General features: G+C 37.7%; 2 protein-coding genes across 2 annotated transcripts in view; one reads left to right on the top strand and one right to left on the bottom strand.

The window, feature by feature from the left end:
• Window positions 1–5,565, top strand: part of si:ch211-250c4.3 (uncharacterized) — a gene marked incomplete at its 5' end in the record, with an annotated part of 25,996 nt that extends 20,431 nt beyond the window's left edge. The window contains 2 exon segments of the mRNA XM_014002697.1: window positions 2,110–2,211; window positions 3,613–5,565. Of these exon segments, the coding sequence (XP_013858151.1) occupies window positions 2,110–2,203 (94 nt within the window).
• Window positions 5,566–7,295: 1,730 nt separating this feature from the next.
• Window positions 7,296–20,077, bottom strand: part of prkg2l (protein kinase cGMP-dependent 2, like) — a gene marked incomplete in the record, with an annotated part of 20,390 nt that continues 7,608 nt past the window's right edge. The window contains 14 exon segments of the mRNA XM_014002709.1: window positions 7,296–8,246; window positions 8,650–8,716; window positions 8,802–8,864; window positions 9,131–9,253; window positions 10,354–10,517; window positions 10,833–10,974; window positions 11,177–11,266; window positions 12,578–12,714; window positions 13,759–13,906; window positions 14,068–14,166; window positions 14,783–14,851; window positions 15,361–15,455; window positions 15,718–15,795; window positions 15,948–16,011. Coding sequence (XP_013858163.1) covers window positions 8,151–8,246; window positions 8,650–8,716; window positions 8,802–8,864; window positions 9,131–9,253; window positions 10,354–10,517; window positions 10,833–10,974; window positions 11,177–11,266; window positions 12,578–12,714; window positions 13,759–13,906; window positions 14,068–14,166; window positions 14,783–14,851; window positions 15,361–15,455; window positions 15,718–15,795; window positions 15,948–16,011 — 1,435 coding nt within the window.

Below are 20,077 nucleotides of genomic sequence, written 5' to 3' on the forward strand. Positions count from 1 at the left end.
AATACTCCGTCATACTTATTGCCACTACGACACTATTGTTACTATAAAAACATGCATTATGCCTATAATCTCAGAGGGACTAGCTTTGTTATTTTTATTTTAAAAATAAGACTAAAACACATAAAACTCACATTCTGACATTTCTTTAACCCTTGTCCATGGTAAATGTCTGAGAACTGATTTTAAAAACAAACTGAGACCCCCACCTAAAGGAATTTATGACACTGTATGTTAGAATTTTTACTTGACATGTTTWGCTTGAATGCTACAGTTTGTCTCGAACATGAATTATTACAGTGAAGTGATTTAATTGGGCTTCACTTACAGAAATCTATGTGGCTGTAAAAGTTTCACCATATATTTTATATTTTCACACAACAAACCTGGCGAATTTTATTAAATCCAACTATTTTTTATTGCTTCTCCATTAAAACCTTAGTCAACACAACAGTGGGAAACACATCAAAGGTCTCTAGAATGAAGACATCTTAAAATCATTTTAACAATTTGGCAAAGAAGTGCAATGTGTWCTGAAAACACAACTCGTAACTTGTTTTCAAACTTTCAGGCTTCTTTGTGTTTGGTGTTTGTTTTTATAAGCTGAAATTTGACCAGCTCACAATCCCTAACAAGCAGCGTTCCTGTTTCTCTTGTTTGTTGAAGCAACTTAAAAAAGGAAAGAAAAGAAGGAATGCAAATCACTTGACTGCACTGAATGAAAGCCAGCGTGAGAGGACGAGAGGCATTCAGTGACKTGTGGGCACGCAGCAGAGAGTGGCAGGTTTCTGGCAGATGGAGATAAAAGCAGCTATTAGCCTCATTTTTGCCTGTGAGATAAGCGGGTGTCGGGGAGAATGAACGGTGGCCTTTCTTTACTCCAGAGCTCGCACAGTGGAGGAATCTGAAGGGAGGTGGAGGGCCGCTGGCCCTTCGGCTCCTCCCTCTCTCGTCCAGAGTTTGGCTCGATTCAGAGAGCCGGAGGAGTGGGACTGAGGTGGGGGGTTAGGAAGTCAGACCTGAGGTATGCTTGGAGGAGTGGGATAATTCCCTCATGGATTTAAGCTGGGTGAGATATGGCTTCAATCCAGAATTCATTAGAAAGAACAGCATCCCCCTGCTGAGCTGTGGCAAGGCTGGGCTGCTGGAAGGTAAAAGCTCTAAATCTATAGAAAAACCAGTAGTTTTATGGGTCCCATATACTAAACTGATAATCTGCTTTCAGGAATTTCAGGAGGTCAGTCTCTGGTCTGTGTGACGTGCAGCACACTATCAGCACAGCCGGGCCTCATCAACCTCTTTAATTGGTGTCAGTTTTATCACCCTGGTTCTAAGCAGTGGTTTCGTATTTGATGCCCTTTTAGAGTATCTTTGGATGTTGTTTGTCCTGATCCATCTCAGTAATCCAGGTGGAAAAATCAAAAAGAAAAAATAACTAGGTTCTCTGGAGAGGTTCTTCTTGAATTAAACGTTTCGTCTCTCCTCCACCAAGACTGAGATGGAACGATTAATTAAAGACGAACTTGTCCAGAGGACCTACTTCATTGTTTTTCCTTTTTGTATGTTCCTTTCCCGTAAAAGTGTGGGATTTATCAAGTTTCTTTCTATAGTCCAAAAACATGCACGGTGAACTGAACATCTTAAATTCCCCTTGAAGGTGTTAGAGTGGGTGTGGATGGTTGTATACCCCTTTGAACAGGGTGGACCTCTTTCGCCCAACAACCACTGATGCATCTCAATAATCCAGAAGTGTTTTGGAGGAGAGACTGAATGTTTTGTCGTCCAGAGGAGCTACTAAACATTCTTTAAATAAACCACTGATATTAAGCCCATCTACTCACATCCCTGAAGAACAAGGAAGGGAGAAGAAGTAGATAAAAATTCAGTTTCATGAATGAATTATGTGTTGAAGCAGAAGTTAGCTGTGCTGCTTTTCAGCGATAATGTTATGTTTTCTTACTTTAAATGATACACAAGCTACGACCCTCTTCACCAGCAAAGATTTGCACCAGTGTGTTTTGTGTGTCATAGCTGGCAGAATATGTGGTGCGTTTTTTTTTTTTTTTGCATCAATTTGTCTTAAATATAAGAAATGTATTCTTTTCTACACAGACCTGACCTGGATCCAGTGGAACCTGGAGCAAGAAACAGGAACTCTATGATTGCTTTGGGCCACCAAAGCAAAATGGACTTCTGGATTCCATGACAGTCCAGGTAGTCTTACTAAATCAGTCTCTCTCAACTTGTCTCATAAATACAGGACAAAACAGCAGTCAGAAAACTTTATGGCCACAAGAAGACAAAAAAGAAAAGCAAGTTTTGTTTTAGTTTGAGTTCAGACCTGAGTGATCAGATAACTGAATCTGCATAACCCCACGAGTTCTTGGCCAAATCCCTGCATTAAGGCAGTATCTCACTGGGCTGGAGACATGTTGGTGAGTCAAAACTGAGAAAATTGCAAGAGAAGAAACATTTGAAGTTGCAGTCTCACTAAATCCTGAGTGTTTGTACATAAAAGTCCAGTGAGCCACGTGACCGTGTTTTAAACACGCCCTCATGTTTATTGTTTTAAAAGAAATTTTGTGCCTAATTAACCGAATTTAGGGTACAGTGTTATATTTGACACTTTGTGCTCATTGCAGCCATATGTTTTAAACAGAGACAGAGTCAGTATGTGTTTATGAATGGGGCCCTCTTCCACGGGATAACAAAACTTGTTTACATTCTAATGTCTGATGTACAAGGTACCGCCCCCAGGGGTGTGACCTGGAAGTTAGGTTTATGTACATGTGACTTTAGGAGGGTGATTCATCATTCATTCTTCTTTTTGGAGCAGCCTGGGACAGGCGCTGGGCCGCTGTTGTGTTTGTTGTGATTCTGATAAGACTCAAGGCCTCAAACTTACAGCTCCTGGCTGGAAGGCGCATGCTGGAGCAGACTGGTGTGAAGTCTTTTAAGAAAGATTTTCAGTTTCAGTTTCAATTCTTTATTCATTTCAGTCAAACAAAACAAATAATTTTATATACAATATACAATAAAAAGAAAAATATGAAAAGAAAAATGAGAGAAAAATAAAGATTTTTAGAAGAGAATCAACTTGTTTTCTGCAAACTTATTCCAATTTCCAGTCATTGATCAAGTTTCTCTTACAGTTTAATCTACTGGAGTACACTTTTGAAATGAAACGGGCAGTTTTGATTCCTTTATTATTTTGACTGCCAGCAGGGTTTAGATCAGGACATGTTTTCCTACAGGGGAGAGCTTCTGATAGGAGTCAAAATATGACTCGAGTGCTGCTGAGGTGGGAAAATTTGGAGAGAAAAGGTGTCAAAATATATTTTTCAAAAGCCTCAGCAACTTGTGCAAGGAAACTGATAGTTCCCCCACAAATGTTTTGAGACAATTTTTGGAAAACTCCTTGTGAATGTCTTTTTTACACAAGTCCCTGACAGTCAAGGCCCAATGAGATTCTGGCTTCACACAACAAAAAATACCACAATTAACTTGTTTTCTCTAATATTTTGTTGCTAAGATCATTTAAGACCCCCCTAGTGCAGAACTTTGTTTCTGTGATGTAAGTGAAAATTCTGCTTTCTTTTTTGTCTCCTGACTCAGATCAGATTGAAATGGTCTCAAATAAAGAAGACAACAGGAAGTACCGAGGACACCGGGGAAAGAAACCGTTAAAAAAGAAAGAAAGTTAAAAAAAGACTCTTGAACAGTGGATGCAATGTGTGGCAGAGTGAAAGGGATTGCAGTTYGTGAGACTTCAGTGTTTTTTACACACTACAACTATAAAAGCAGATCAAGAAATTGAGACAACTTCTGCACGGTCATAATTAAAGTGCTACATATGTTCTCAGCTGATCGTCATTTAAACCAAGGTTTTTGCTATTTTGTTCCTGCAAAACGTAATGTGAAATACACTGTTTATAACTTTTAAATATGTTGTAAATCCATTGTGGATGTACAGCAGACAGTTTGTACAGTGCATGAATGTGAAGCCGTGTAATAGACGCTGGTGAGATACCGTGTGTGAGGAAAAGCACTTTGTGCAGCTCCGGTGTGTGTTTTGTGCCTATCTTGGAGATATGAGTTGCAGAAAACGTCAAACAGAATATGAAGCTATACTGTACATCAAGCTGGTGCCACGTCTTATGCAACATTTCAAATATTTTGCCATCAGGAAAAAAATCTTTCCATTTGTAACTTTTAATTTTCTGTATGCTGTTTTCTAAATAGACTTTGTCAGTCCTGTGTGTCACATTTCAGCAACAAAAGGTAACATTTTAGTCTTTTTTCAACACAAGCTTGTCTAATAAACCTGACATGAAGTTCTTCAACACTTTGACCTTTGACAGATGTGAAAAACGCTGGATGAGAAAATCCAACAGAAATAATAATATACATAATTTGTTGGCGTCCTCCTTTAACAAGACAGTGATGAATATAAATCACTGCGCTTCTGTCCAAACATTCAGCTGTAGGAGTTCCCAGTGCCCTGAAATGTGATACCTTGGGGGCTGTTGACTGAGCAAAAATATGCAGTGAGGTGGGAGTGAAAGCTCTGTCTGATGTTTTTTATTGTTAGTTTTTTTTTTTATCAGCGTTGTCCTCCAAGAAACGCAAAACCAAACTTCAAGGTGCAAAAATACGTGTGTTGTTTGGTTGGGTTTACTGCTGGGCAGTTTTTTTAATTGTTTTTTTTAATGAGGAAATAGTAACCTTTTCTGCAAGTTTGTAGTTTACAGTTTACCAGAAACCTATTGTATTTTCAGCTACAAGCAATGAATACTAACAGAATGTTTACTATAAGGACATTCAGAACACATTTATACTGAGAACAGCATGATTCATTTATACAGACTGTGTCATGTTTGAATTGGTTATTTTGAGTTTTAAAGCAAAATGCGTGTATAAACAGGCAAGAACTGAAAAAGTGTGAACATTTATAATTTTTTTAAATTTTAACTTAAACATATTGGACTACGATGAAGTATTAGAGCCAGACTAAGATAATGCATCTTCAAAAATAAGAAAATTAAAATCTGCAAATGTCACTTTTTTCCCCCACAGTAAGTTAAAGTGTCTTAATTATATCTGACTATATTCACAGTTTATTCTCTGTTTTGTCTCCAATCAGTCACAATTTGGTTTCATTGGCTGCCAATCACTCCCAAAATTTCTCACACTTTGACACTCAAACAACCTAAATTCAAAAAGGTTTAAGATGGATTCTACACACAGTTTCAGTTCTTCATCATGCTGTTAATCATGCAGTACTGTCTTTATTAGAACAAGTGATATTTTATAAGATACTTGCTGTACATCAAAAATAATGAGTAAATGTATTTAACGTGTCCTTCAAAGTGATGTACCTCTTATACGACAGACGTCAGTTTAAAAAGGGATGTTGATTTTATTTGAAGACAGCACAGCCTCTGTGTAAAGTTTATGTTTATGTTCAGGAGGTCAGATAACTGTGTATCAGTTACATGTTGCAGTACACATWCTGCAGAAATATTGTATATCCAAATGTATTTTTCAAAATAAAGGTCATAAATCAAATTGTTTGGTTTTTGGGGTCGACATAAACAGTACAAACAATAATAGGAACAAGAAAAACACTGAGGTGAGGGGCTAAGTGACAACAAATACATTATCAGTAATGGATTTTACTGAAATTAACTGATATGACTCATGGGGAGATGTCAGAGCAGTTTTACTGCTGCAATAAGCAAGGAAATTTAATGCATTAACAAATAAATAAAGGTAAAAAAAACTAATTGAATATGAATTCAACTAGTAATAAAGTATTGTTTACCTGTAGTAAACACCATTGCAACTTCAAAGGATTAAACTCTACAGTTATTGTTCAACCATCTTCTCAACAGGTCAGGTTTGTGTAACAGAAACTTAAAAAGTCAAATACAGAACATTATTTTAAATATGTAAATATTATATAAATTAAAAACCAGYCTGTACAACATACAGCAGGTACATTTACTTCTTCACTGATGGTTCTATTGGCAGAACAGACCCAGTTCACTTATTCCGGCTTTAAGAATGAGAAACACAATGATGTGAAACTTCCTCTTGTGTAACACTTTTATTGGWACAAAATGCTAAAACACAAGTTATAAAACTGGTCAGAAGAACTCTGCATCATCAGTTCAACATGTACAGATGTTTGTTATTAATGTCCAGCCTAGAGCTCCCTCTACTGACTCACTGCGCTCAAAGCAACAGAAGCAAACAATCTGGTGAAGGCTGCACAGACAAATGGTTTCCAGCTCCACTTAAAATCACAAAAACTCATGAAAGCAGGAAGCATCAACACCACATTATATTTCCGTCACTTGTAAAATGACGAGTTTGTTATTGTTTAGATTCTTGTCAGAAGAGCACACCGGTCAGAGAAACAGAACCCGTGAATTCCTAACAAGTGATTTATTTGTATTTTTTACATACATGTGTAAATAAAGGGCCTATACATGTTTTGTGCGTAATGGAAATTACACTATAAAAACTAACTAATAAAAAGCATTTTAGAGGCTCCAAAAGGTTATTTCACCATAGCTGGCACTGATGATTTTCACTAAATACATTAMATATTTTTACTGAGTTGAGTTCAGTTTTTGTTTACAAATGTTTCAGTGTTTCTGACTGTATAGTAACTAGTTCAGTGGTGAATATAATAACTTTCTTTGTGTGCTTTCTCCCACAACAAACTTCCAAACTAAATACCAACCACATGAAAAAAAAACCTGAACATTTTTTTTTGTTCGATTGGGATGAATGCAATATCTGTAGTTGTTGCCAGAATCCACCTACAGTGGAAGAGATGAAGAAATGTGTGAACCCACTGTGGCAGCCACCTACAGCAGAGCTGGCAACAAATTAAATCGCATTTTTACAGAAGCTACTGTTGCTGTACAGTATTTTCACTTTCCAACAATGCTGTCAAAAATTTTTTATGCTATTATAAAAATAACACTTTACATCCCAGTGAAAACACAAATGTCTTAGTTTTACAAGATAACTGGTCACAGCAGTCTTAATCTGAGAACGTCTCAGATATGGGTGAGATTTGAAAGTAAAAAGTTTGAGTTTTATTGTATTTGTAAGTTTTCCTCGTTCCTTTTTTCAACTTTTCAAGTAGTCACTATTCTAATCCAATCATTCTAGTTTATAATATTTCTAAATTTAATGTGAAGCTTGTAAAATTGACACATTTTTTACTGGACACAATAATCTGCAAAGACAGGTCATTTTTCCAGCAGTCAGTACAAAATAAGTCACTTGATATCCAGAGGCTTTATTTAATGATGTTTAGAATGCATCCTGGACCAACTGCATCTTGGGTCTGACCATTGGTTCACTTTCCAGACACAACGAAGACGTGGAACCATTTATCATCATCATAAAATAAAACGTTGAGGCTGCAGATAATCCCTTCTCAACCAAACACGCATGAATCTGTGCCAAACTGAGAGACTTTTACAAAGACCAGAGAGGCGAGTGAGCAGCAASAAGGCAAATGTTTTGAACAAATCTGTTCTGGACATTGTTGACTTTGAGATGGAGCTACAGCTGGTGCAGTCACAGAGCTAACTTAGGAGGGTATGGCCCAAACATTTCTGATCAGTAACTCTTATCATGCATTGACTGATTCAGAGCGATAATTAAGAGAGGTCGTTTGCTTTTGCTTAATGTTCATTATGAACTATTTGTTGTTTTTGGCTCATTGAAAATACATGTAACAGTTAGTTTAGTGTGAATTTATGGCATCATGAAATAATAGCATTTCTTGGTATGAGATTTGACAAAGTTCTGTGAAAAACAAGAATTTTATGATATAGCTTAGTGACAGATTTTGGCCTTCTGGTCACCAGTACATTCACTTAGTTACACAACAAACAAAAACTCTTTCAGATCTGATACAGTGTTAAATGCCTTTCACCTGAAAAAAAGATTCAAAAATGTCTGACAATTCCTGCCTGAAAGTAAATGAAGAAGGAAAGAAATGTCAGATTGTTTGGTCCTTGAGTTGAATCCAGTTGGAAAAGAAAAACTGTGTGGAAGTCTTTCCCTTTCAAGTGGGGAATAACTTGACATTTTTCAATGGTGTTTAAAGTCTGCGACTGGAATGTTCAGAAGTCTTTATCCCAGTCAGACAGTTCATCAGGGGGATCCTCATTGTCAGGTGGGAACACATCAAAATAACTGTGATCCATCGGGCCTTTTAGCTACAAAAGAAGAATGAAGAATTAAAAGTACTGATCAGTTTTTACAGTATTTTCAGTTATTTGTTATTATTTTACTCATTGGTTTTACAATTTTTACATGCACTTCATGAAATAATACTTTCAGTTGTACATGGAATCAGATGCTGAAATATATGTTAGACCAAACGATGGAGAAAAAAATATAATGGTAACTATTTTATGCAAAAGTAGGGGTTGTCCATTTTAAAACAGAAAAGTTATTGTACTAGTCATTCTTGAGGTGAGATTATCAGCTAATCTTGTAATATTACCATTTCAGTTGTAGTCTATCAAAATGTAGTATAAATCAGTATTATTCACTCAACCTGAAATATTCTCTGTACTCTCTATTCTTTATTTGGATCATTCTGTGATCAAGTCTCACCTGTCTATTTAGTGGAGACAGCAGCTGGCGACATCTCAGCCCATCCCAGTTGAAGCCCTGAAACCATCTGTAAGAAACAAAACAAGATTTTACTCTTCATAAAACAAATGTACTCAGCTAGTCTGACATACACGATAGGTACAAAACCTTACTTGTGTTTCTTAATGTCCAGTATACCGTTCTTTTTGTTTCCCAGCCTCTCCACTGGATTTAACCTGTTGAAAAAAATGAATGAATGTTTCGGTCAATATTTAAACAAAAGAACTGCAACAATCATTTATTGTACCATTTACTAGATTACTAGAAAAATATTGGCAAAACGAGAGCAAAAAATGAACTCATCCAACAAAATTCTCGAGTCTACACATGTTGGATCTCAGTGTGATATTACTACTGATTTTACTACAACTGGAAGCTGTTAAAAGACACAAGTCACAGTCTTGCATTCACACATCTATTAACGGCGTGTGATTCAGCCTACTTGCACAGTCTTCTGATGAGCTCGTCTGGTCGCTTGCCTATTCTCTTAGGAAAATCCACCTTCTCGATGCCGTGGAGGACCATGGTGTAAATCTTTATGGGATCTGGTCCAGAAAAGGGAGGGCTGGAACAAAGACAGCACAACATTTCAAACTATTCTTTGTAACACTCATCCATAATCAGGTCTYGATTACAGCCCCCAAGCCAGAGAAGATGCACAGTCCCTCAAGTGAGTTCTGGGTCTGGGTCCTGGTGGGATAGGCCTGAAAAACCTCTAAAGGGAGACTTTTAGGAGGAATCCTAATTGGATGTCCAAACCACCTCAACTGACTTCTTTCAAGGAAGCTCATTTTGGCCGCTTTTCTCCAGGATCTTTTTGTCCTGGTCCATACCTCACAACAGTACAGGTGACTGAATGTAGACAGACAAGCAAATCAAGAGCTTTGCCTTTCAATTTAAGTCTTTTCTCAACATGACAAACCAAAGCAACATTGTCATTACAGAGGATGAACTCCTCCACCGGAAACAAAGACCACACATCCCAACCAGGAGAGGGTATTTTATGTGTTTTTGATTGAGAACCATAGTTTAGACTTAGAGTCTCTCATCCCAGCTGCTTCAGGCTCTGTTACAAACTGCCCCAGTGCACACTGAAGGTCATGGTCCATAGGTGCCAACAGAAGCACATTATCTGCAAACATTGTAGATGTGATCCTGAGGTTCCACACATAACACACTTTTCTTCACAACTGCAGATCCTGCTCATGAACACCACACACAGGATCGGGACAAGGAAACAACCCTGGAGTCGTCCAACCTGCACCAAGAACAAGCTTGACTCTGGCCCAAGGATGCAGATACATCGAGAATTCTAAATTGTCTTTAGGTGTTAATGCATGGTTGTTTAATGTGCCAGCCCTACGTCTAACATCTTTTTTTGTTAACTGAAAACTTCAGTTCCAGGGTAGAGAAAACGAGTGAGTGAATATGACACTAAATGAGACTCCATGTCTGACTTACTGTAGTTTACTACTGTTTACTGATTGTTGTTTTGTTTTTTATTTGCCATTCACCAAAGGACAACATTAATTGTTCATACAATATTGTGACATCTCTCACAACTTTACTGGCGTCTAAAGGTTTGAAACACAAAAAACTTGTTTTCAGAAGTGACAGTACTAGCTGTAGATTCTAAAGAAAATATACCATATCTGGCTCACTTACTTTCCAGTGAGAAGTTCAAAGATGAGGATTCCCAATGACCAACAATCGACCCCAAAGTCATGGCCTTTGTTCATGATGACTTCTGGTGCCACATACTCTGGAGTCCCACAGAATGTCCAGGTCTTTTTTCCAATGCCAATCTTTTTAGCAAAGCCAAAGTCTGTCTGAGGGCATATAGAACAACAATTAWACAAACAGGACAAGCCCAAAGAATTTTTCTACAGATTGAAGTGTTCTATGTTAAACTAACATGTCCTTCAATAAGTCAGAGATATATAAATATTTACTTAGGCCTATCTAAAAATTTAAAATAAGTTAAGTACAAGTCATTATTACACATCTAAATCCTATGATAAACAACAACACCAAGTATGTTTTGTTTCAGCTGCATTGACATTTTTATGATATTTATGAAATGTAGGGAAACACAGCAGTGTCCAGTTGAATCTGGGCCTACATAGAGTATTTTTGTGGCTCACCATTTTGACGTAACCTTCTGCATCCAGTAAAAGGTTTTCAGGCTTTAGGTCTCTATAAACAACACCCTGAGTGTGGAGATAATCAAAGGCTTCTAAGACACAACCAGTACAGAACCTGGTTGTTGTTTCATCAAAGTAACTCCTAGGTTAGAAAGACAAACGGTCAAGCAAATGGCTTCATTTAGCCCAGGATAATATACAAATAAAAACACAACAATCATGTGTCTTATCTCTATTATGTTTTATTTTAAACTTCATAATTAGTGCTTTTTTAATCCACATCTGGGGTTGAATGTTTTCATTTGCTGCCTCTGAATGAATGAATTTGAAGGACATACACTCACATGTCCCGTAGCACTGTCCACAGCTCTCCACCAAGACAAACTTCCAGCAGCATGTAAACAAACTTATTGTCCCGAAATGTTCGAAATAACCTGAAATACATTCAGAGGCATGTTTCAATTGGTATTGTATGCCAAAATAACAAATGTTGTTTTAGGTATTTGCTCAATTTAGCACACAGACATGTTATTTCTTGAACCATAAACACAATCAGTCACAATAAAAACAATCTGTTTTGTTTTATGCTCTTGACTTGTAAGAAAAAAAAAAACCACCCGCTTCAGATGTTAACATCCATGAAATGGATGTTATTAGGCATTATCAGTCCCCTAGAATGGCTTCAGAATGTCCCGCCTGTGGCCGTTAGCAGGTTCCTCGTCCCATAGAATGGCTTCCGATTGTCAGCTGGTTAGTATGATGCATGAAGGCACTATCTGGTTAATATGAGGCATAAAAAATGCTTAATATGAGGCTTAAAGCCACTAAAGTTAACTTTAGAGCAAATGACATGGTTAGGGCCAAAGACCCCGCCCTCCAACGCTTGTATATTGTAGCCTTCCAGTAGGGCAATGGGTAGAGTGGGAGTCCAGGGTTCGAGATGGRCACAAATAATTTATTACACTATCTTTTGGTTATTTACACATTCATTATCATTGATATATTTACCCACTAGGGGGCACTGTCGGGACAGTCTGAAGCCTAGAAGGCACRGCAGGGACCCTCTGAAGCCATTGTATGGGACTGATAATGCCTAATTACATCCATTTCATGGACTGATAACATCAGAATCCCCTGAAAAAAAAACTTGTTTAACAAGGACACCAAGCTTTGATGAGCTCTGAAAGACTTTCAATGCATGAGATTAACTTGATTTGAAATGGCTCGTTCTGTAAACTGCACAACTCATACCACTGAAGCCTTTTGTACTTTTTTATTTCAACACCAAGACTGTTTTTAGGAGGAAATTTAAACAAAAAAAGACTCCTGAGATCAAAAGCAAAACCGGTGCTAAGAGGATCAGAAACCTTTTTAGATCATTTAAGTAAAATTCCATTTTCGCTTTACTTTTTTATGAATAGTAGACAATAGCTAGCTGACACAAGGCCTTCGTTGTCTAAAAGCATAGTGGAGATAAATTTCAGAGAAGAGGTGGAAACTGGGTCAACAGCATTCTTCCAGCAGGTCCTTAGCAACTCCACAGAGAAACTAATAACCTGAACGTCACACATTTTATCTCCTCTTCAGAGAATACAAAAGTTTGTATAAAGTTCACCTCTGGGACTAAAATTATTTGCGTTCCTCTGCTCATCACTTTAAAGTTTCCACTGGCTGTAGTAATGAAGATTAAAACAAACCCTCAGTAAGAAGTGGTATATCTGCTGAATAAAGGATGTGGTCTGCACCTTATAATAAATGCTGAGTTTGATTGCTGAAGGATGTTTTTCTCAGAGTAGATGTGCTCCTGCTGTCTGGTTTCCACAACGTGCTTCTTTTTAATGCACTTAAGAGCAAATGTGATATCTTCATCCTTAAGCTTCACCTGACAAACAGCAGAGAGAAGCTTGATGAGCACAGCAAGACACTAAAGCCTGGTTCATACTTCTACTAGACGTTAGACGGCAGATCAGTGATTACATCATTTCCAAATTTGTCGTTTGACAGAGTGTTTATAGTGTAGAAGACGTGAGTGATAAATCATCATAATCTTTCCCACAGCTCTCCCAATGTAGCATATGCCACACACAGCTAAGCATTTAAACAAAAACAGTAATAGCAGGATAGTTGTTTTTTTCATTTGATGATTTATCAGTGGGAGAGAGCAGACAAAGGTTATGCAGTTTTCATCAAGCAAGACTGTAAGCGAAACGTGAGAGTGGAAGTATGAACCGGCCGGCCTTAATGCTGTTCCATTTACCCCTGTAGTCAGAGCTGGGAATGTCATCACATTCAATGTTAGTGCTCCAGTTACAACTCAAAAATACTTATACTCAGTCTCAAGTCTAACTACTGTTGGCTGTACAAGCTTTTAACACCCCTTTTCCACAAGCCCATCTGCAGCACGGTTCGATTTAGCTCTCCATGGTTCCAAGGCTTTTCCTCTAAGGATTCATAGAACCAGCTCCTTTTTCAGAATATACTTCGCTGTGGTTCCAAGTGTATCATGCTGGCCCGAAAAAGCAACATCAGAAGACTGTTGGTCACTGATTGGTTAGGAGGTGGAGTCACCAGTTGTGTCACAAGAGATACTCACACAACAACTTGATCTGCCGTTTGCAATAACAACACTATCATGTCCTGCATTGTTACAGTATGTTGCATATCTTTTCAGGGGTTTTTTCTTCTATGTTTAGTGGTGTCTGGCAAATAGCTTAATGGATAATAACCAACCAAACCATGCTGAACAGTGTTCAGCCAAGTCGAACACTGCTGTAGAGGCGCAAGTGGAAAAGGGCCATTCCATGCATTCAAAACTGTAACAACACCTTTCCTAAGAGAGGTAATACAGTATTATTTGTGGAACATGCATGCATATGTGACATCAAAAAGTGAAAATGACAGTTGTGCTAATGTTGCTTCAGCTCACCAGCTCCACTCGTCCAAACCCTCCCACACCCAGTGTAGCGATGACTTCAAGCTGCTGGAAAGGCTGGTGAGCTGGCAGAGCAGCGACCCTTTCCCTCAGCCTCTGGAGCTCCTGGGTCTCTGCAGAGTCTACCTGATGTGAGTGGGGTCTGAGGGAGAAACAATGCAAGCACAAGATTAGATTTTGAATGATCACTGTTTGACCCGGTTCACTACTGAACTGTGAATATTGAATAGCTGACCTTGAAAATGAATTTTAACAAAAAAGCTGTACAGCTGTAATTAATTAGTTTTCCACTCAGCTACTCACAGGGCATTTCTTCTTTCATCACATCTGGAGAGCTCCTTCACATATTCCTTCAGATAAACCTGAAGCTCCTCGTAGGTTCCCACCATCTGGTTGAAATTGCTTAAAGAGAAGGAACGTGGTTAAACATTTAGAGCTACTGCTTGCAGAAGCAGACAATACTGTCGCTCAAGGCTGTGCAAAGAAGGGGCAGGAGCTCAAAGTAAAAAAAAAGGACACATACTAACTGGATTCTACAAGAATCTCACGCAGCTTTTATACAGTAGTTCAATGTACTCTGATGTACTGCAAAATAGTAACTATCAAATCATCTCTCTACAGCAGGGGGTTCAAAGGTTTCAGGAGTAGGAGGCTTTTTAGAAAATGTAGGGTGTTCCAGCTTTTCTTTCACTGAAGCTCAGCACAAGAGGAGCACTTATTGTGTCATGGGTAAAAGGTCAAAAGAAACTATAGGCGACTTGGGCACTGCAATGTACTTTTCAAACAGAATAGCATAACTACCATTATGCAGTTTCATCAGGTGCTCGAGCACAAATACATAAATAAATAAATAAATAAATAAATAAATAAATAAATAAATAAATAAATAAATTGAGCAAAGGGGCACTTGTGGGCAAAGAGCTCCAGTCAGTTTTAAGAAAATTAAACTCAAAATCTCATTCTCCAAATTAGTCTTGTTTAGGTATCCATTACTTTTAATTAATATTATGATACTTACTCTCTGTCCACTACTAGGCACTGTGTGTCATTTTCATTGCAGACGATGTTGGCTGAGCGAACATCCTCACTGTAAAAATGTTAAGAAAAAGAAACACAGCCCAAACCTGTGATACATTGTCACTTGTCACCTTGCAGTTGTTGGTAAAATTAGAGTAAAAACAGCTGTTTAAAGAAGTAATTTGAGGTTATTTACATGTGTATGACATTAACTGCTTATTATCATTACATACAGTTGAATCAAAGAAGGACCACAGAAGATAATGAAATCCAAAGTGGGAGCAGACAGGAAAAACGTTTCCAAACATGTTCTTGTAAAAGCGCATTAAGATGAAGGTGCTAAACAAAATACATTGTTTGTGTAAAAAAATAAAAATAAAAAAATTATTGAGTGAGAAAGCATACCTGAAAACATAAAAATACACCAATCAGACAGAAAAAAGAGAAGAATAAAACAAGGACGACAGTGCAACTGTTTGCGGTCTTGCCTTCTCAAGTCGCTGTTAAGATTGTTGGTTATAGTTGGTGTATGACCACACTGCTGTACCTGCAAATAATACTGACTTTTTGGTAGTTTACCTGATGAGAGCTTTTTCTCCAAAGTAGTCGCCGACTCCCAAGGTTTTGATTTCCTGGGGTTCAGTAAATCCCTCTGTGCTTTGGGTGACTAAGACCTACATATAAGATAAAATAGAGCAGGAAATATGGTGTAACTTATTATGCAAAATTTGCACAATATGATAATGCAGTATGCAAAGACAGTATGCTAATACAGTATGCTAATACATATGTGATACTGCATGTATGAAAGGAGGGCGATCATTTGTCTGTTCTTTGTTAGCAAAATATTTCATGAACTGGTGAAGGAGTTTTAATAAAACTCTTGTAAACAAAAAATTGCTATTTTAGAAATAGGAACATGTGCAAATATCATACCTCTCCTTTCGCAATGATAAAGAAAGTGTCTCCTTCTTCTCCTTCTCTAATTATGTACTCTCCTTTTTCAAAATAATCCTGAAAATAAATAAAAAACTCAGAAATTTAGTTGATTTTGTTCAAACAAAAAAAACAAACAGAAAAACAAATTAGACACTTTCATAAGAAAACACAATTGTACAGTTCTAAATTGTTACACAAAATAAAGATTTGATGTAGAAMGTTCTCACCACTTCGAGGCAATCAACAATCCGAGCTAGTTTTTCTTCAGGCAGTTCTTGCAGCAGAGAAACACTTCAAAGAAACAATTAATATGAATATTAAATCATATAGGATTTTATTACTGTGGTAATATGATGTTTAAATGCTGTTAGAAAATGCAAAGTCTTTTGCTTAGTGTTTTGATTTTTCGACAATTTTTTATGTTCTTAAATGAAAATACGAGAGAGCAGGAAACTAACACTTTAATTTTAACAAAATAACAGAAGAGAATATCAGTGTGACAAAGATATTCATTAGCAAGATGCACATTTCTGCCCCAAATAACCACATAAGACGTTTCAAACACCTTCTGTTTTCAAACAGCCGAGCCAAAAACAGCTGAAGTGAAATGTTACAGTGAACTCTGTGTGGGTGGAGTTATAATCTTTTCCTATTCATAGCTATACAGACACAAACAATTCTGAATTCATTTAAAAAGTAGCAAAATAAATTATTTATTTTTATTAACATCATAAAAAAATCCTTTAAAGGCAAAAGCAAAGGGCAGATTTGCAGCATTCTGAACATTTTTGGCTTTAACAAGATTGATCTATGGCAGCACAATGGATCAGTGGTTAGCACTGACTCCTCTAACCCATTCCCACTCCCGACTCGTCAACATATTAATGCATGGTCAGATAGATGTCTGCGTCCAGGTTTGGACTCTTTGGGTACCCCCCTGACGTCAGTTTTTAACAAGATGAGGAGGAGGAGGAGCGCGTTGTCGTATTTTTGAAAAGAGTAAGAAATGCGTGACAACTAACCATCCCAGACCCTAAATTTGACTTCTATTAGCCATACAGCCTATCCCCAACCTCTGTACCTAAAATAACCATTAATCTTGATCCCTGATATTAACCATAGACACCCACTAATGTGGCACAACCCGGAAAAGCCACCGGGAGGCAATGACTGACGCAAGGGGGGTACCCGACGCATCAAGACTGGACGCAGACGGTCCCTGACCAAGCGTCAATATGTTGACGAGTCGAGAGTGAGAACATGTTGACTCCTCACAGCAAGAAGGTCCTGGGTTCAATCCACGGTTTGGACCTGGGGCCTTTCTGTGTGGAGTTTGCATGTTCTCCTCGTGCTTGTGTGGGTTTTCTCTGGGTACTCCGGTTTCCCCTACTCCCCAAAAACATGTTCAATATGTTGCCTTCAGGCCCAGGCCTCCCTTGAAAAAGAGATCTGGGATCTCAATGGGATTTCCCTGTTTAAACATTAGTAAATAAAACAATCCAATAAACCAGTATCACCTTCTGCATTAAGAGCCAGTATTTGGAAACACTTGAGACTCTATGACGTCAAAAATGACATTAACAAGTCCACACTATGCAAGCTGTGTACGTGTTTCCACATGGATGGAGAACTGCCAGTCGTTACTGCTAATGTTAACGGTTGTTTTTCACTGGGCTGCAACTCTTTGCGACTAGCTGTCATAAAAATGTTTGCAGCATGAAAAATGTGGTCAGAGTTAGGCACAAAGCAATGAACATGTGGCTTAGAATACTAATGGGCCCGCTACTCATCCAAGGTGCACTCCGCCTCCTTCACAGTAACTGCTGGAGATAGTCATTAGTGATGTGAAAAGGAAAATTTATTTATATACTGTAAATTTTTTTTTACAATTTAACCTTTACTTAATCAGGAAAGTCCCACTGAGATAAAAAAAAAAACCCTATTCTTTTAAGGGCATCCTGTCCAAGAGGCAACAAAAGTTACACAACAATTACAGTTAGTTACACATTTAAAATGCTTACAATTACTGCAGATAATTATTAAAACTAGTCACAATTTAAGGAAGTCATCTCTAGTTCTCTCAGTCTGGACTTAAAGGTGAGGGAGTCATCAAGCAAGACACCAAGGTATTTATACGTGTGAACCTCACAAGTGAACAGGGACACCTTAGAGTTTGCAAGAAACATTAGTCTTGTCAGCATTGAGTACAGAAGAGTGCGTTGGACCGCAGTCATAGTTAGAAAAGCAGCTAAAGATGGAGGGCATAAAATAATTTTTCAAGCAGTGAACATGAAGTTTGCTTATTTGTTTCCAAAACTAAGTTCACAAAACATGACTGYACAGGTGGATGGTCACTTGGTTACAAAAGGTCATTGTAAACATACTGAAGATATTTTAGTCGTCATAAAATGTAGTAAATAAATTGAATTTTACTCGGCCCTGGTCATGGTGTGTATGYTAATGTCACCCTGGCATCGATAGTGCTAACTCCATCTTTCATCCTGCATTTTTAATCAAGTGTTTTGACAGAGAGAGGAACATTGAAATCCCTTTAAGAGCACTTGAAAATAAGAAAGACGAGCTGGATGAAGATGAGAGAAAGTCGACAAAGGGGGCAGCTGTTTGTGCAGCAGCTGGTAAGTATCTAGCATCGATCTTTACTTGCTGTCAGAATCTGTTCACAGTAAGCATCAGGATTAAATATAATCTCATGCAGATTATACAAGTACTTCATTATGCAATAATAAACTTGTTATATTAAACATAAAATTTGTGCCAATTTATAGGCTGAATTGGGCCACCAACGATATCAGGTGATGTCAAAGAAATTAACATGGAGACTGAATAAAAATAATATTTTCAAAAAAACGGTCCAAGACTTTTATAATCATACTGTATTTCTTCAAATTTTTTAGTAAAACATAGCTGTATAAAGGTTCCATTTGTTCTTAATGCAAACTTAATTTGACTGTATGTATGGCATCCCTCCTAAAAGTTGATCTTTATAGCATCTCCCTTTTTTTAATAAAACAGAATTTCTGCCCTTGTCATAAACACTCAGGAATCAGCGGGACTGCAATTGAAAATTTGCCAATTTTCTTACAATTTGGAGTCTCCAGCATCGTCCCAGAAGACACAGTGTCAGTGAGAGATTGCTTTATGTTGCACTCTTTGGAGCCAAGATAGAACATGCTCACTCTATGGTGCAGACAGAAGGCAACAAGAATAGAAACAACCCTGCAAACACTGAAGATGAGGTAAAGCTTTAACATGTGCTACATGGACTTGAAGCAGGAGTTTGCATGTTCTCTACGTGCACATGTGAGTTGGGTACTTTGCTTTTCACCAGCAGACCAAACACGTATATTAGCTTGTTTTGTTACCTTTCAGAATAACTGTGACAGTGGTTGTGTCAGATGTTTGGAATTTGTATCTATTTTGTTAGTTTTTCTGTATTTTGGTGCCCTGAGCTCTGAAGGTTACTACAGCAGGATTCAAGAATGTGTGTTCAGTTCTCTCTTTTTAATATTTACTCAGAAAACAATAGCTGTGGCAGGAAGGGCTTGTGTTAGAGAGTACAGTAAAATAAATAAATAAATAAATAAACAAACAAATAAATAAATAAATAAATCTTCTTCATACTCGCTCACAATTTCAAGATGCTCAGTGCCCAGTAAGTAGTAAGCTATTTGTCTGCCATCTCATAAGCTATAAGATAACAAGCAATATTTTAAAGGGCAGTTCACTCAAATTTGGCAGTGACGACATTTAACAGTTTGATGCATCTAATATTAATTGCACACTCTGATATACATCGTGTTTAATAATACCCCCTACATAACATACTAAGAAAACAACAGGTTGAGCAAAAGTAACAGGCTATTTCATTTATATCATGTAAAGATAAAGACTTTAAATGTTTCATCTCAGTGGCTCCAAATCTATTTTCCTCAAAGCTCTCGTTTCTTACTTCCAATCGAAGCTGAGACCCCCCTGCCCCCCACCAGTCTCTCACGTCTCCCTATCTCTCCCAAAAGACATGTTCAACCTCTATCTCTTTATCAAAACAATAAATACAATTAATAGTTTAAAACTTTTGTTTAGAACAGGGGGGAAAATTGTAGCTGTGCAAGAGAAATAGCTACAAGAACATTGTTGTGAAAATTACACAGTTTGAACCTCTGAGCAGACAAGGTTCTGAGTCCCACTCCCCATGCTGTCTGGCACCCCCAGGTTAGGAATAACCACTTTATCTTATTTAGTGGTTGATGTCTCATATCTCTGTAGTGATAAACACGTGTTTTGTGTGTGTGTGTGTGTGTGTGTGTGTGTGTGTGTGTGTGTGTGTGTGTGTGTG

This window comes from Austrofundulus limnaeus, unplaced genomic scaffold (genome assembly GCF_001266775.1).
Source record: "Austrofundulus limnaeus strain Quisiro unplaced genomic scaffold, Austrofundulus_limnaeus-1.0 Scaffold0, whole genome shotgun sequence".
NCBI lineage: Eukaryota > Metazoa > Chordata > Actinopteri > Cyprinodontiformes > Rivulidae > Austrofundulus > Austrofundulus limnaeus.